Source organism: Histoplasma capsulatum, genomic scaffold, assembly GCF_000149585.1.
Source record: "Histoplasma capsulatum NAm1 scaffold_5 genomic scaffold, whole genome shotgun sequence".
Classification (NCBI taxonomy): Eukaryota; Fungi; Ascomycota; class Eurotiomycetes; order Onygenales; family Ajellomycetaceae; genus Histoplasma; species Histoplasma mississippiense.
The window spans coordinates 1,129,595-1,140,006 of record NW_001813978.1 but is presented as its reverse complement, the minus strand read 5'-3'; the positions used below and the strand labels follow the sequence as shown (position 1 = coordinate 1,140,006).

Below are 10,412 nucleotides of genomic sequence, written 5' to 3'. Positions count from 1 at the left end.
TTAGCCATGGACGGCAATCGGTTTCAACATCTCACTAGATACATAGGAATTTCGAATCCGTTTTACGATGTTCTGTTTGGATCATCGAGACCGCATTGAGGAGCAGGTCAGGGGGACTATTGAGAGATCCTTTCCTCTCGAACTTGTCGCCTTTCAGGGCTTTACCGAGATCATACTGGACAACCCCACCGCTTTTCCCATCAGGGCTGCTGACTGCGACATCACCGAGCCGGATGTCCCTGTCCCCTCGAGGGATTGCGGCCCCAATGCCGACCATGAGACCAAATCGGATTTCCGGAAAGGTTGATAACATTGCCATTGCGACTCCTGTCGCGGGTGACGTACCATACTTGCCAGCTGGGAGGGATGCGATGACTATATTGTGGCCACCGATACGGCCCAAAGTATACACATTGTTGTCAGTTCGAGGCTGTTTAAAGCCTTTCGGAGAAGTATGTTTCTCCTCGAGCATCTCTTCGGCCGGCGCGCGCTCCAGAGGAAGTGCACAAATCCATCCTACCGTATATTCATTGGGGCTGTCGAGGCTAGTCATAGTTGATAATGATGATAACGAAACCACTTGCTTCACAGAGTCTATAGCCTGTTCATCCAAGTCTGCCAGATCGCCATTGCTCCATATTAAATATTAAATAGTCGCAACCTCCATTTTATACGCTTCAAGGCCAAAGTTGGTTAAGCGGAGAGATCCCTGGACGGCGACCAGCGCCACGAACTAGTTAAGGATTGTGGTCGGATAGTCTGAAGCGAGCAATTCTCCCCAGCCATTTTTGGGCCTTGAAATCCAAGTGGCTCTTTAGATTTCTCCTCTTTCTTTCGTTTTAGATTTTTGTAAAGTTCGTTTGGCAGTATCAACAAAGGTGAGTGTGCCATCTCCTGAACCCTGATAGAGTCTTAACACTAAATTTCCAGGGAAGGAAGACAGCCAATGACACCCCACCACGACTGATCACGAACTGCTTGCTGCTTCCTGGCAATTTATGTCGATTTTGAAAGCAACTGAACTACATCATTATCAGTTATGTGCTTGAGGGCAAGATAAGGAAGCCGCCCAATAGCGGATAGTTACTTCACGGCGCTTCATTTGCCCTCTTTCATGTAGAAATTGTTGGGCTGCTGCGCAGCTTGGTTAAAGAAGGTTTGTTACATGGATCATGAAAATTCATCATGGGTGTACACTTAAGTTGCAAAAAGGCAGTCAATAGTCGCTCCCTTAGCTCATCCTCCAGCAGAACATCATATGCAAGTGTGGGAGCCAAAAACATCCTCGCAGACTTCATTGATACAGCAACCCAAGAAACAAGTGCGGCACCAGTTTTCTGAAGTTGCTTCTATGCCACATACGAAACACCACGGTGGCAGTGTTCCCATTTTCTCAGCTTCCACACTCAGCTTTGCCCGTCGACTTTTGCTTTGTGCTCCGAACACACAAGCCGCCAGAGCTGCACGGTCTGCGTTCACAGCATCAAGTTTGGGCAACCAGCGAACCCACGGGCATCTCCTTCTAATCCCTGCCATAACATGCAGTCGCATGGAGGTGTCTCTATCAAGGACCAGTATGGCCCCCAGCCCTTTCACAGGTTCTCCAGGGCAATATTCCTGGATGACATCATAGAAGGTCTGCCCGATTTTAAGGCTCCTTTGCACCCAGTTCTCGGTTTTCGCCGTATAAAGTATTCCCATGGCTTTCAACAGAACTGGGATTGTTACTGGTCGACTGACTAGAGCACGCCAGTACATGATGGTCTGATGGATGTACTCTTCCTTTGAGAAACCGAGAGGGCGAGTCATGGGGCTATCAAAGCTCATTGCGATGCCGCTGGTCCCTAGCCCTTTCCCGAAGGCGACCAGGTCTGGCTTTTCACTGCCGTACTCGGTTCGTTGGAATGCAAATGGAGAACCGCATCTGATGGCTGTTAGAGCTTCATCGACAATAAACCAGAGCTTGTTTTCTGCGCAGCATGTCTGGAGCAATTTGAACCGTTCGGGCGAGAGGATTGAGCCATCCTCTGTGCTGACCATATCAACGACCACTGCAATAGAACCTTGCACCTTTGCTTGTGCTAAAGATGCGCTTAGAGCTTCCCTTGGCATGTCGTTATCGACGCGAACCACGATTGGTTTGGGCCCGGAGGCGATAATCTGTAGCTCCCATTCTTTGGAAGCATGAGCCTTTTGAGTTGGCGTGCTGTTGATTAGACAAGGCTGTCTCTCAAAACCTGTGCCAATATTGTTCTAACCCGTGTACTCACAAGAGGACCAAAGGCAGCCCCATACAATCCCTGAACCACAGCAAACCTCGGATGCTTTACATGCAACTCCTCCCACCCCAGATAATCCAGTACAAACTGCTGGATTTTCTTCCCATCTTCAGTGGCCGATGAACTCGGAGCCAAAGCCGGATTGTTTAGAACGAGAGGACTGGAGGCGCAGGTATTCTGAATCAGGCTGGATACCGTGGTTGGGAGTAGTGCGTCGCTAACATGGGCATGCAGTGAAATCGGATAGTATCCATTGAAGAAGTTCCGGAAGAGAGTAGTATATTCCCTGAGAAGATTGTGGTAGTTCCGTCGTACTCCGGTTGGGTCCCGACCATATTGCTCCCACAAATGGCGTAATTTTTCATGATTCACGACGCTCTGGCTTGAGTAATCGCAACCCCAGGAGTTGTGCAGATCGTGATCTGGTAGGAAATCTGACGGCGCGCAGTCTGGAGCATGGATGTTCTCTCGGAACGGCGGGAATAACCTTGATAATACCGAGGATAGCCAAAGAGACATTGCGAATGATAGGTCGTATATCAGTGGAAAATTAGAGACGTGAAACTGCTGCAAGCGATATAAAATAGACAAGGGGCTTTGGAGCTTTCTTTAGTCATTTCGCAGGGACGGTTCCCTACAATATACAGAGGTTGTTATCAGGGATCTTGTATGTTTTCCACCCCACACCAATTCCTTCTTTGAACGAAATAAAAAGTTTTAGCCTCATACTCACAAGAATGTAAATGGGCATGATTTGATTGCGCCCCGATTCCTAACCGGGCCAGCCGATGCCAACTCATGTTCGACGGCAGTATAGCAAGGCGGAGGTATGTACGAGGTATGTACAGCACATGAGTTAAGTACATTATTATTGGCGTTTTGTCGAACCGAGAATCATAATTTATAACAAACTGATCCGGTGGGCGCTAATAGAAATTTTTCCTTGAACCTCATGGAAAAATTTTCCGTTTGATATAAGAAGATGATGGGTAAAGACATCGTTCCTCGGCATACTCGTCCTGCAGAGATCACACACAGGACTCATGCATAGTGACTTGCTGCGTCCGCGATACGCCAGCGCTCTCAAATCAGAGGGCCGCTGAGAATTGGGATGAGATAGGACACCAGAGACGTGGGGGCGTGAGAGACAATCGCCATATGACAGAAGCTTGGAGTACAGTAAGTTGTTCCAATTTTGCCACTTTGTAGTCCAGTGTAGTTTGAAATATCCCAACGATATGCTGTTCGCTGGTTCAGAGGAACTGCTGTGGTCACAGAATCTCGTGGTGGGTTGGTTTACCTAATCTCCGCTTTCTTGGCTTGGCTGGGCTGTAAGGCACTTTTGTACTCCGTACAACGTTTGTGAATACTAACAGTATCCCATATTTGGAGTTGAGCTCCCCATCTCAAATGCCGGCGGGACAGCGGCTGTTTGGCATATTGCATTCGCGTGATTCCGCCAGTCCTCCCGAAATTCGTCTGAGGTTTGAATTACCTCCCATCGCCTCTCTTCCCCTTCTTCACTTCCTGCTAACGAGGGTGAGAGGATCAAACCGCGCCAGTGCCACATCCGGATCCGTTGGCAATGTTCATGGTCTTTTTCATACAGTTTACCTGGAGCTAAAGATGAGTTGTTTACTGTTTTTGCTAAGCACAACCTGTTTGTACGCTCGGTTTGTTTTCATGGATTCAAGTTCCAATGGTCGGACCAGGATTCGGTGAATTTAACCCTGCGGTCCAAACAATGTACGGCGTATGATATTTGCACAATCAGGAATATCGTGCAATTTCCCTCTGAGGGCTGCCCATGCGAACCTCCAGTTCGCTTCAGCGATCCAGTTTCGGCTGAAGAAACAAACCTCCAAATGCCCCCACCAATGCAGTAGCGGTCGCCGAACATGGGAGTATACGGGCTGTATGGGAGATAAGGTCTTGGGAACCAGTTATTATAAGGCTCTTGATAGCACGATTCAAAAAGTGCAAAACGCACTTTTGCGAGCCACATTCCTGTTTGTCCATTTACAGGCGGAAATGTGAAGTTGAACTATGCGGGATCATCTACATTCAACATTCAATAGATAGTAAGTTCCCTGCACCTAGGGGTGGACTCTTGCTGCTATCACATAACATGTCAGTGAATGTAAGATACCTAGGGAAGAGGTGAGGTAATGTTAGGAGCAACGGGATCAGCTTCCTGAGTCGACTCGTTGCTGGGTAGCGAGCAATTGATATTAAACACACACACACACACACACACACACCATTAAATTTTGTCGGGAAATGTCATCGATTTGGCTAGAAGCCATATGAGCATCCTAAGTTTATCCTTCCCGGTTGCTTCGCGACTATATTCCCCCGCCGCCCAAGGGCGAGCTGTCAAAGCAGAAAAAGCAGAGGCCTACTGTTAGGCATCATCATTATTCGCTATTTATGAGCCTAAGAGCTCCAAACCATGTATGTACCAATTTATGTCAACGTTCATTCACCTCTCATTTAATTTCCAGGAGTGTTGTCAGAATATTGCCAACCACAGTATAGGAATAATCTCTCCAGACACGGACAAATGGCAACTTTTCCAAAAAATCTGACCTGCGCTCTTGACTGTTGATGTTCAACATACAAACATCCATCTTACCATCCTAACGATACGATCGGACTGAAGCTTTGGGCTGGCTGCTTAAGGCTTCCATACCAACATTGGAACTCAATGTTATCATTATCATCAACACTACCCCCTTTCCAGAATTTGCAGTTTGCGGGTTTTCCAGTTATTTTTTAATCTGGAGGAAGCCTCATAAACTTATGTTTAACCCTATTTTCTCTTCATCCTGATAAAAAAACCAGCGTGGCCGCTTCTTGCTGAACCGTACGAACCATGGATCAGTCCGCGGATCGCCCGCCTATTTTTGAAGGGTTTTGGTTCGCTCCATGGTTGCTCCTGAAATAAGCTCATATCCAGGCCAAAAGCCCCCAACTATGTATTAGTATACCTGTTGGTTATCATTAGCCAAGAGAGAATATTCCGGGGCGTGAAGCACACTGTTTTTTTGGACTTTACTCCCACCCTTCGATCATGTATTCAAGCTTGTCGAAAACCCTTATTATGTCCAAGGCTGAACCCTTCTTGAGGATGTCCCTTTAGATTTCTTTTCCCATCGCCAACATGCAGTTATATAGTCAGATTGGAAATAACATATGTTCTAGTTCTTGGAAGCCCCGGTTTGCATCGAGAGTCCTTCTTCGACCCAGGTTTGTACGTGATATCTTGATTATCTTCTTCGTCGTCGCTGCCTGCCAATTACTCTGGGTATACCTTCTGCCTCTTCCACAGCCATCGGCTCCAGTGGTGATAGATAACAGTCAAGAGGCGGAATGGTCACGGTTTGCTTATGCACAATACGCGACTGATCCGGTGTATCTCTGCAACTCTCTGATGATTTTCGAGACACTGCAACGACTTCAGACAAAACCAGACAGAATCTTGATGTACCCCACTCGCTGGCCAGCGAGTACCACAAAGCGAAAAGCAATAGAAAGGATGTTAGCGAAAGCGCAAGACGAGTACAATGTTAAGCTGAAGCCGATATCACCTCTTCAGGCATCGCCAGATGTAACATGGGGGGACAGCTTCACAAAGCTGCTTGCCTTCAACCTAACAGAGTATGAGCGTATATTAATTTTTGATTCGGATTCCACGATACTTCAAGTACGCATATTTTAAGTGACTCAGTAATGGATCTAATGATTTTGTCTTTTACTAATACATATTCTCGTACAGTCAATGGATGAGTTGTTTCTGCTCCCCAGCGCCCCAGTAGCCATGCCAAGAGCATACTGGCTACAATCAGGAGACAACTTCCTCACATCAGGACTTGTTGTTCTCGAACCGTCCGAATTTCAATTTTCGCGCATTATTGACGCGATAAGTGAGAAGGATCAGACAGAGTACGACATGGAACTGATGAACCGTCTCTATCAGAATCACTGTTTGATTTTACCACATCGACCGTACTTCCTGATATCCGGGGAGTTTCGTGGGGACAACCACTCAAAGTATTTGGGTTCTGACAACGAAGTATGGGACCCACAGAAAGTTTTCGCGGAAGCCAAGATTATCCATTTCTCCGATTGGCCTTATCCGAAACCTTGGGAGAAAGGCATCCCAGACGAATACCGGATAGGAGAATGCCGAATTGCTCTATTGGGCTAACTGGGGAAGAAGATTGCCGTGGCCGAGATATCTGGCTTTCCCTCTACGAAGATTTCCGGGAAAGAAGAAAGGTGGAGCCCCCATCTGTAATACATTCCCTGCGGACTTTTAGCTAATATACAAACTTCCTCTGTGCAGAATATTTGTGGGCCACGTATTTGAACGAAATTCTGTACCCCGTTGGGTTTTTGGTTACAACCCTTGGATACAAGATACCATTTGGTTGAGAAATGCTGCCATATCTGACGATAGGGATGTGCAGGAGCCGTGCAGAGACATCTCCTCACAATTAGTTTCTTTAACTCGCCGCCTTTGTTTTGGCCAATATATGATGTAGACTAGCTATATCTTGCAAACGAATGGAAACTCATGAAATCATTAGCCCAAAAGGTACGCTTATTGTGTGCGCCCCGCTGGCAAACCAAGCGGATCACTTATCACCAAGCCAGGGCGAACAGTATGTGCGGCTGGGTCAATCAGGGACCTTGAAAGAATGTTAACCGGAGGACAAAATACCATAAAAGATCGAGAGACCATTTTGTAATATACAAGTGCATTCCGAAGAGATTTTTTAATTGTGTGTCCTCTATCCACTAATGCCGAGCTTAACAAGCTATTGCGGCAAACAGCCCCGCAAGCCGAAAGTTCAACTTTTTGGGAAAGGTTATGTATGTACAGTAACTACAGAATGCTCAGTAATTATCGATAATTTATCGCTGCTTCAAAATTAATATACGCCGCCACCATATCCTACCTACCAGAAATCATGGCTACTCTTCTCAAGAAGCCGTTGAAACTTGCGCTGGTGCAATTAGCCTCAGGTACGTTCCAGATAACATCACCTACAATTTTCCCCAAGACCCCTCCGATCCTGGCAAATCGCAACGGATGGATAGCTATTTATACATATGAAGATCAGGTGTTATCTAATATCTAATATCTAATATCGAAAATTATAACACAGGCGCGGACAAGGCCCTCAACCTCTCACATGCACGCAACAAAGTCCTTGAAGCAGCAAAGGCTGGCGCGTCCCTTATCGTCCTACCAGAATGCTTCAACTCCCCCTACGGCACCCAGTACTTCCCCAAGTACGCCGAGGCGCTTCTCCCTTCCCCACCCTCAAAGGAGCAATCTCCTTCCTTCCACACCTTATCCACCCTAGCCTCCGAAGCAAAGGCCTATATAATCGGCGGCAGCATTCCCGAATTCGTCCCAGAAAGCAATAAATATTACAACACCTCCCTCGTCTTCTCCCCAACAGGCGCTCTGATTGCCACCCACCGCAAAACACATCTGTTCGACATCGACATCCCGGGCAAAATCACTTTCAAGGAGAGTGAAGTACTGACGGCGGGGAATAAGATTACCGTCATTGATTTGCCGGAGTATGGGAAGGTTGGTCTGGCTATATGCTATGACATTCGCTTCCCGGAGTCAGCGATGATTGCGGCGCGCAAGGGCGCCTTCCTACTGGTATACCCTGGCGCGTTCAACCTGACCACAGGCCCTTTGCACTGGTCACTGCTTGGACGGGCGCGGGCGATGGATAATCAAGTCTACGTTGGTCTGTGCAGTCCAGCTAGGGATATGAACGCCACTTACCATGCATGGGGCCATAGCTTGGTTGCGAATCCCCGAGCGGAAGTTTTGGCGGAGGCTGGGGAGGGCGAGGAGATTGTATATGCCGATCTTGAGCCCAAGGTGATTGAGGAAATTAGGAGGGGAATTCCGATTTATGAGCAGCGGCGGTTTGACGTGTATCCTGATGTTAGTCAGGGGAATATCAAGTTCGAGGAATGATAGTATATATATATATATATATATATACCATTTGACGAATCAAGTATCTGTTTAAATTGAATATAGCAGTATGAAGGGACCGTGCAAGACGTTGATCCATCAATGCCTCTATAATAATACAGCTTAGGCAAAGAAGTTATCTACACTTCTTGAGCACACCACAGGTTCCAACCTGTATAGTTAGCTAACTGAAGCATAGCAAACTAACTGGAAGATGACAAAGGATGCACATGAATTATGGGCCGCAGTTGCCTGCTATATTTTGTATATTTTTCCCAAATAGGAAGGAAGTAAGATTTGAATAATGTCACGTGATATTCCATAGTCCTTACTGGATTTAGATAGCTAAGCGAGCCACAAACCACCAGGTATTTCCCAAAACCTCATATCACATCTACCCACTCGCCCAGAACGACAACACCATTCAACGCCAAATCTCCGCCGTCCCTCGCAGTAAGTCTATTAAACCCAACAACCCGCTTTTTATATTGAAAAGAGAAAAATGTCCATGACTAACCAATCATATTTCTTGTCCTTTACATAGGCCATGTCTTCCGCCAAAACTGGAAAGAAGAGCCGCTCGGCCATCGCCGACGTCGTGTCGCGCGAGTACACCATCCATCTCCACAAAAGAGTATGTGCCACCAATCTAACATCCCCTTGAAGGAGGAGGAGAAAAGCGATATGAGTGAAAAGAAAATGCACATCGTCCGGCATGTTTTAGCCATATCAATTATCGCATTCTTTTCTTCGCATGCTTTGGTCTGGGAACGGGAAATATGGAAAGAAAGGACCGATGAAGTGAAACCGTGAAAAAAACGAAATAAGCAATAGATGGAATAATAATGCGGATATGTGTTGTTGTCGGGTCGGGTCTGTTCGGTTAGGAGGGTCTACACCGCCAGCATCCAAGCCGACGATACGAGACGACACATAACACATACATGATGCACAATGGAATCTTTAGAAGATCCAACACAAGCAAAAAGAGCAGGAAGTTCTAAAAACACAAACAAAGGGGGGGAAAAAAATTAAGAGCGCGAATTGGTTTTATGAAGTCCACTTTCTATGGCCCGACCTGCAGAAGCAAAAGAGAAAAAAAAAAAAAAAAAAAAAAAAAAATGAAAGAAAGAAAGCAATTGGGCATTTCGGACGGAAGACTGATTTTTACCTCTTTTTTTCCTTCGTGATATGTAGGTCCATGGTGTCTCCTTCAAAAAGCGGGCGCCCAGAGCTATCAAGGAAATCCGCGCCTTTGCTGAGCAGGCTATGGTACGTTAACTTAAGTTACTTACCCCCATCCACTGTTTTTCGTTCCATCTACCTACCAAAGGAAATACAAAAGAAACAAAAAGAAAACAATCGACAGCACAAACTAACCTTTTTTTTGGTGGGGGGGGCCGCCATCGACTCCTCCATTTCCCGCTTCACCAACAGGGCACCAAAGACGTCCGTCTCGATCCCCAACTGAACAAGAAGGTCTGGGAATCCGGAATCAAGGGCGTCCCATTCCGCCTCCGCGTGCGTATCAGCCGCAAGCGTAATGACGAGGAGGGCGCCAAGGAAAAGCTGTACTCTTTCGTGCAAGCTGTCAATGTCAAGGAACCAAAGGGTCTGCAGACATCCGTCAATGACGATGCTTAGATTTCTCAGGTGGAATTAGATATCTATGGCGCGGGATGGGGGATGGTGGGTTGTTTGTAGTGGTTAACGAGGGAAGCGTGGAGTTTTTCTTTTCTTTCTTCCCGGGGCCTTTTTTTTTTTAATGATGTATCTTAGAACGAAAGAAAAAAAAAAAAAAAAAATGAAAAAAAAAATGAAAAAAAAAAAAAATTAAAAGGTAAAAATTAAAAAAAAAAAAAAGAGAAACCCCCCTCCCTTTATTTTTCCTTAATGTGGAATCCCTCCCCCCAAGTTTGTTCCTTTTAAATTTTTTACGGGGCCCAATATTTTTCCTTCCCCCCCCCCCCCCCCCCCCCCCGCGCAAAAGCGGTTGGAACAGCGTTGTGAAAAGATTTCGAGAAACAGAGGGGGGCCGGGGGAGTTGTCTTCAACAAGGCAGTATAATAAACAGGCAATCGATAGCTGGCAGCTTACAGCCATCACATGTTTCTTATTAG

The 10,412-nt window shown here is 46.4% G+C and overlaps 4 protein-coding genes across 4 annotated transcripts in view; 2 read left to right on the top strand and 2 right to left on the bottom strand.

Moving 5' to 3' along the window:
* HCAG_05195 (conserved hypothetical protein) overlaps nt 1-472 on the bottom strand; it is a gene marked incomplete at both ends in the record, with an annotated part of 1,791 nt that extends 1,319 nt beyond the window's left edge. The window contains one exon of the mRNA XM_001539678.1: nt 36-472. Coding sequence (XP_001539728.1) covers nt 36-472 — 437 coding nt within the window. The remainder of the gene's footprint in view (nt 1-35) is intronic.
* A 261-nt stretch (nt 473-733) lies between these two features.
* HCAG_05194 (predicted protein) lies at nt 734-2,798 on the bottom strand (the record flags this gene model as incomplete). Its single annotated transcript, XM_001539677.1, has 4 exons — nt 734-812; nt 901-1,022; nt 1,363-2,190; nt 2,271-2,798. 4 exons carry the CDS (start codon nt 2,796-2,798, stop codon nt 734-736), a joined length of 1,557 nt encoding a protein of 518 aa, XP_001539727.1.
* Nucleotides 2,799-5,154: 2,356 nt separating this feature from the next.
* On the top strand, nt 5,155-6,489 carry HCAG_05193 (conserved hypothetical protein; the record flags this gene model as incomplete). Its single annotated transcript, XM_001539676.1, has 3 exons — nt 5,155-5,198; nt 5,484-5,985; nt 6,058-6,489. 3 exons carry the CDS (start codon nt 5,155-5,157, stop codon nt 6,487-6,489), a joined length of 978 nt encoding a protein of 325 aa, XP_001539726.1.
* Nucleotides 6,490-8,839: 2,350 nt separating this feature from the next.
* On the top strand, nt 8,840-9,936 carry HCAG_05192 (60S ribosomal protein L31; the record flags this gene model as incomplete). Its single annotated transcript, XM_001539675.1, has 3 exons — nt 8,840-8,926; nt 9,490-9,564; nt 9,730-9,936. 3 exons carry the CDS (start codon nt 8,840-8,842, stop codon nt 9,934-9,936), a joined length of 369 nt encoding a protein of 122 aa, XP_001539725.1.
* Between the last annotated feature and the right edge of the window lie 476 nt (nt 9,937-10,412).